General features: G+C 42.0%; 1 protein-coding gene across 1 annotated transcript; it reads right to left on the bottom strand.

Annotated features, from left to right (window-relative positions):
* Positions 1 to 1,499: 1,499 nt before the first annotated feature.
* Positions 1,500 to 6,118, bottom strand: LOC107575143 (dapper homolog 3-like; the record flags this gene model as incomplete). The annotated part of the gene is made up of 2 exons (XM_016261556.1): positions 1,500 to 2,941; positions 5,934 to 6,118. Coding segments are annotated over 2 exons (1,330 nt in total), but the record flags the coding sequence as incomplete, so codon positions are not given.
* Positions 6,119 to 6,657: the final 539 nt, after the last annotated feature.

Raw genomic sequence — 6,657 nt, 5'->3', positions numbered from 1 at the left:
CACTCTCTCTCTCACACACACACACACACACTCTCTCACACACACACTCACTCACACACACACTCTCTCTCACTCACACACACACACACACACACACAATCTCTCTCTCACACACACACTCACACATGCACACACTCTCTCTCTAACACACACAAACACTCAATCACACACTCTCTCTCTCTCTCTCTCACACACACACACACTCTCTCTCTCACACACACTCTCTCACTCTCATACACACACTCTCTCTCACTCTCACACACACACACTCACTCACTCTCTCTCACACACACACACTCACTCACACATGCACACACTCTCTCTCTCTCTCTCACACACACACTCTCTCTCACACACACTCACTCTCTCTCACACACACACTCTCTCTCTCTCTCTCTCTCTCACTCACTCACTCAGCAGAAGAGAGATGATGGTGATCGAGGGACTTACATCTATTTACAGATTACATTCATAAATACAGGGAACATTTACAAGTGTTTCATCTTGTTTCATTTGTGCAGGTGCTGGTGTATGTAGACGTACGGCAGACAGACATGTTTTTTTGAGTGTTGCGTGTGAAGTCAGTAAGAGTGAATCTGCAGAGACGTGTTGAGTTTCTCTCAGTCCATGTGAGTCTATCGTCCTGTGATCCTCCCCAAACAAACACTAAAGCATCTCGATCTCATGAACATCACTGTACGGCGTTCAGTCCAGAAGCACCGCTACCCTCCGTTCATCAGTCAATGGTGTTCATCAGAATTGAAGATTTCATGAGATTGAAATGGCCAAAACACAGGACATTCAACACAAATCTCAACTGGAATGACAGGAAGAGGAAATCAAAGAAATTCAACACACAGAAACTCCACGAGTCCAACACAAACAGACCAGACCTTGAGAAATAAAGATCCAGTGAGCTGCTTCACAGCGTTTAGCTCCAATCTGAAGATTTTGGGGTAAATTAGGTCATTCTGGGAAAAATAAGGCCATTTTTGCCATTGTTGTTGTTATTATTATTATTAAATCAAATTATAAAATTTAAATAACTTATGTAATAATTAATATTTTCTATAACAATAATAATAATTCTTATTATTTTATATAACAAGTGTACAAAATTAATTGTACGAGAGTAAAAATAATAATATATTTTACTAATATTTTTGTTTGTTTTATTTTATAAAATAATAATAATAATAAGTATTATTATTATTATTTTATAAATACAAAAAAATTTCAATTATTTAGTTTTAATAAAAAAAATTGAGCAAAAAGCTGAGAAAAATCACATTTTTAATCAAAGACTACATTATATTCAGTTTGATGATCAAAAAAAATTGTAAAAACTAAAATTATTATTATTTTATATAACAATTGTACAAGATTAATTGTACGAGAGTACAAATAATAATATATTTTACTAATATTTATGGTTGTTTTATTATTATTATTTTATAAATACAAAATTTTTTCAATTAAAAAACTAATATTCATGGTTGCTTTTTCTTTGATTTCAAACTCTAAACCACAGAGCTTTTATTTTGGAGGAAAACCAGAGGGAAGCTTCTCTTTTGAAATGTTCCTCTTTTGTTGCCAACAGATTTATAAATCATTATAAATGATGATTCGTGATAATATCATGTTAAACATGAAATATGGAAAACTAAATGTCTTTGAATTTCGTTCCATTTAAACTCTAATTCGTTAATTTCAAAACCATATTACAATTCTGGACCCTGTTTGCCGCTTCAGTTCAAACTGCTGTCCGTTCATCCCTCCGCTGGTGTTCGTGTCGCTCATACGGTGGTCATGACTTTGAGAGAGCCGCTCCTGAACCTCAGGATCTTCTTCTTGAGCGCGTGCGACGCCTTGATCTTCACGAAGGCTTTGGGCTGCGGTGGGTGTGACGGAGAGGGCGGGGCCAGCTGTGGGCGGAGCTGCTGAGGCCAGACCAATCCGCCGCTCTCATCAGAGTCGCTGGAGAGCGAGCTGGAGCCGGGCGACTCGGCCTCGCTCAGACTGGACTCCGAGTCTCCCGCGGCGGTCTCCTGCAGGTACTCGGCGCGGAGGTGAGGCTGATGATGGTGGTGACAAAGATGCGGCACGGGCGGTTGGGTGTAGACGCGAGGTTTGCGCGAGCGTCTGATTGGCTGTTCAGGAGGCGTCTCAGCTTCTTCCTGACTCAGTTCTAGTGTGGAGCGCCAGCGGCGGTGAGCAGAGCACCGGCGTGTTTTGGGTGGAGCGCTGCGCACCGCGTCCCGCTCCACTGTGTTGTATTTGCGCTCTCGCTGCCCCAGCAGGCTGTTCTCGGACTGAGCGCGACAGGCTTTCCGTCCGGGCTTCTTCGGCACGATCTTGTCCTCTGTGAAGCGGCACTTCTTCGTGACAGCTCTCGGCTGTGAGGACGCAGGTTTTGGAGAGGCGTGTGTCTGGTGCGCGGTGGCTTGAGTGCGGCTCGGCTGCGCTGGGATGTACTGTGCATTCACTAGCTCGTCGGACGAGCGAGCGTGTTGGTAGAAGTGCTGCGGCGATTCAGCTTCGCTGCTGCTGGGATCCAAAGCGCCGCATGGGAAGTCCAGCGACGTGGAGCGGATCCCGGCTAGTGCCGGTCTGGGATAGCGGACGGGGCAGGGCTCGTCCCATGCGTGTCTCTCCTCTGGTGGATCTTTGCGGCACAGGCTGCTCTGTCTGACAACGGCCAGGTTGGTGCGGGGTTTAGTGGGTCTAGCGGGAGGCGAGCGGCGCTGGATCAGCCCGAGGATGTATGTTTCCGCGTGCTGTGCCTGTCTGTAGTCGTCTACACTGGGTTCTTCCTCCTCTGCGTCCTCACTGAGATGCCAGGTCCACGGCTCGTCTTCAGCGACGCCCTCTAGTGGCGGATAGGGTGCGGAGATAGAGCGGGGAACCGCACAGTTCAGCTCACGGCCAACAAATACATCACCTACAGACAGAGACTGATGGTCAGCATGAAAACAACTTACAGCAGTGGTTCTCAAAGTGTGGGGTGCACGAGAGTACTGCAGGGGGGGGCCGCGGGCCATCAGCAGAAAAAGAAAAGAAATAAAACAGTAAACAGCCAAAGGACGTAACTTAGAATGGGAGATGGATCGGTTTGTGAAAGCGAAGAGAAAAGCCATAGATGAAGTCGCACAGACCCAGGCAGGTGCTGGTCATTCAAAAGCTAAATGCAGAAAACATGACGAGGCATATCTTGCTCTCGGCTTCACTCACCGTGTCTACTCCGGACGCTACAGTTGTCGCGCCACGCCGCAAGTCTACACTGGACGCGACAAAGTGACCGTTGCAAATCATTTTAACTTTGTGTCAGTACGTCATAAATAGAACATGGCATCAGTTTAATGTCGTGGATTTGTTGTGTCGCGCCGCATCCAGTGTAAACGGAGTCACTGATTATAATGGGTTCTACTGTAGATTTTTTTAATTAAAGGGGTTATATGATGCTTTTTTAAAGATCATTATTTTGTGTATTTGGTGTAACAGAATATGTTGACATGCTTTAATGTTCAAAAAACACATTATTTTTCAAATACTGTACATTATTGTAGGTCCTCTATGCCCCGCCTCTCTCAAACGCTTCGTTTTCTACAAAGTCCCTCCTTCCGACAAGCGCAGTCTGCTCTGATTGGCCAGCTGACCCAGTGCATTGTGATTGGCCGAACACCGCAAGCACTCGTCGGAAATGTAACGCCCCTTACCATAATTGCGAGCTTCATCTTTCAAAATAAATGTAAAGACAGAGCCCGAAAGGGGAACAGAGTCTCGTGACAGACACAGCGATGAATCTGGTATGTGTTTGCAGTACACAAGCCACGGTTAAGACAGCTGACTCCACTGTGATGTGATCCCCCCCCCTCTCTCTCTCTCTCGCTCGCTCTCTCTCTCACACACACACACACACAAACGATGCGCAAAACTCCGCATTTGAACAGTCAATAGCAAATACTTAAACTAATAACAAAACAGTAGCTGATTCAGAAGCGCCAGATTGTCATAGCAAAGTCAGAATGACCTCCTCTCCTAGGTTCACGAAACGGTCGTCCATAAAATGCATTGCTGTTCTGTTGTAAGTAATCTTAAAGATTCCTAAATGCATCTACTTCTGGAAGACCAAATAAAGTGCTTTTGCTTTCGCACTGAAACACACAGCGTCTCCCTGACATGCTGCTTCAACACTAACTGCGGTTACTGAAACCACGCCTTCTTTCTTTGCGTGCACATTTGGACGCATTATGCTAATATTTCCACATAGTGAGGTAGATATGTGGGGGCGTGTTAGAACGAGCCGTTTTAGGGGGGCGTGGCAGAGTCTTAACTTTGATAAAGAATATCTCTTTGGTTTTGAGACTTTAGTCTTTGCAACTTCAACTTTATCTATGCACAATCAGCTTGTAACACTCCAAAGAGAAAGAACAGCTTGAAATCGCATCATATGACCCCTTTAAAAAAGCATAAATTTTTCATAATGCTTATTGAAATTATTTGGCAGTCTGAGGTGAGATGGGGATTCAGGAAGGGGGGCTTGATCAAAAAAGTTTGAGAACCACTGACTTACAGCATCATCAAACTAAAGGAATCACAGAAGTACATAAGGTTAAAAATGGGGTAAACATTTGCAAAATTAAAGAAATTGATGACACATCTGGTTAACAATTTTATAACCATATAAATATAACTGTTCTTGTTTCATTGTAGAAGTAAAATCTTGTAAAAATAAAATCTTGTTGCTGTATGTGTTTTTCTTAAATTCTCATTCATAAAGGTACATAAGAAATAAAAATACAATAAAATAAAACAAATTGATAAATTTCTTAAAATGAAATAAAAGTATACATTAAAAGGAAAATAAAAGGACATGTTCATCTCTATTCTGACTTGTCTTTATACTTATTCTTTAATTTTATTATAATGGGTCTTGTTGTTGTATTTGTGTGCACTGGAAGCCTAATTACAAAAACAAATTCCTTGTGTGTGCAAGGCAAGCACTCTTGTAATAACGTAATACTATTAATATTAAGTATAAAATAAATGTAAAAAAAAAAAATATATATATATATTGAAATTAGAAAATTATTTAACAAAAAAAACTATTAAAAAATATTAAAGTTGTAATAAAATTCTTAAATAAAATTGTGTGTGTGCGCGAGTGTGTGTGTGTGTGCGCGAGTGTGTGAGAGAAAGTGTATGTGTGTGTGCGCGAGTGCGTGTGTGTGTGTGAGTGAGAGTGCGTGTGTGTGTGTGTGTGTATGTGCTCTAACAGGAGAGAGTGTGTGTGTGTGTGTGTGAGAGAGAGAGAGAGAGAGAGAGAGAGAGAGAGTGTGTGTGTGTGTGTGTGTGCGAGTGCATGTGTGTGTGTGAGTGTGTGCGTGTATGTGCTCTAACAGAAAGGGTCTTTCTTTATGTATTTTCGTATTTTCACACTGAAGCTTTAAGGTCTCATGACTCTGTGTGTGTGTGTGTGTGTCTGATGTCTCACAGGAAGTCTCTGCTTTAACCATTTCACTGCCAAATACAACAAACTTACACATCTTAAAGGAGTGAGTATGAGTATGTGCGAATACATGTGTGTGTGTGAGTGTGTGCGTGTATGTGCTCTAACAGAAAGGGTCTTTCTTTCAACAGGCATGTATTTTCACACTGAAGCTTTAAGGTCTCATGACTCTGTGTGTGTGTGTGTGTGTCTGATGTCTCACAGGAAGTCTCTGCTTTAACCATTTCACTGCCAAATACAACAAACTTACACATCTTAAAGGACAGCTAAAAAGTGAAATTCAGTATTTTTCTGTCATCGTCCTCATGAGGGTTAAGAGTTTCAGATTTCAGGCACTGAAGCCACATGGAGTGAACTGGATCTCTGCAAGCGTGTGTTTGTGTGTGTGTGATGGGTGTAGGGCGGATGCGGGTGGTCCGCTTACCAACAGACTTAGGTCTCTCAGCGAGCTGGACGGGGCGGATCTCAGCGTGACCAGAGGAGTCAGACGGGCCGACAGGAGACAGACCCTCAGCCTGCTCAGAGAAACCTGACAGAATACACACACACTTTACACAGGGTTGCCAGGTCTGCGTATTAAATCCAGCCCAACTGGTACTCAAAACTAGCCTAATCGTGTTCTGGGAGTAAATGGCTATTATTCTGGGGGTCAAAACGTCCTTCCTTCCTATTATTTACAATATACTGTAAATAATATAACCAAGGTGAGGTATTATTTTATTTATTCATTCATTTTTCCCATAGGGATTCTTAACAGTCTTTAAGAGTTATAAGAAATGAACCAAACCAACCAGCTAGAGAAGAATCACAACATTACAAACTCTGATTTGATTTGAAGAGAAGAAGTGTGAAGATCAGACAAAAGAGTGTGAACTTAAATGATGGAATAAACTACAATCCCATGAAGCACTGCGAATAAGAATCAAAATAAAAACTATGGAGAAATGTAAAACAGTTCATTCAAATACGTTAATTAAAAATAGCCAGCTAAAAAAAATATGTTCTAAGAATATTTCGCTAACGTTCCCATATATAAATGCCTCATTCATGCATTATTTCATTCATTAAGTTATGAAAATGTTATTTCTGAATGTTCAAAACGTCCAGTTTTTCAATGTTTTTTCTTGGTTATGCAAACATCATGGGAA

Source organism: Sinocyclocheilus grahami, unplaced genomic scaffold (genome assembly GCF_001515645.1).
Source record: "Sinocyclocheilus grahami isolate Dianchi unplaced genomic scaffold, SAMN03320097.WGS_v1.1 scaffold2482.1, whole genome shotgun sequence".
Taxonomy (NCBI): domain Eukaryota; kingdom Metazoa; phylum Chordata; class Actinopteri; order Cypriniformes; family Cyprinidae; genus Sinocyclocheilus; species Sinocyclocheilus grahami.
This window is presented reverse-complemented; position numbering and strand designations above follow the sequence as displayed.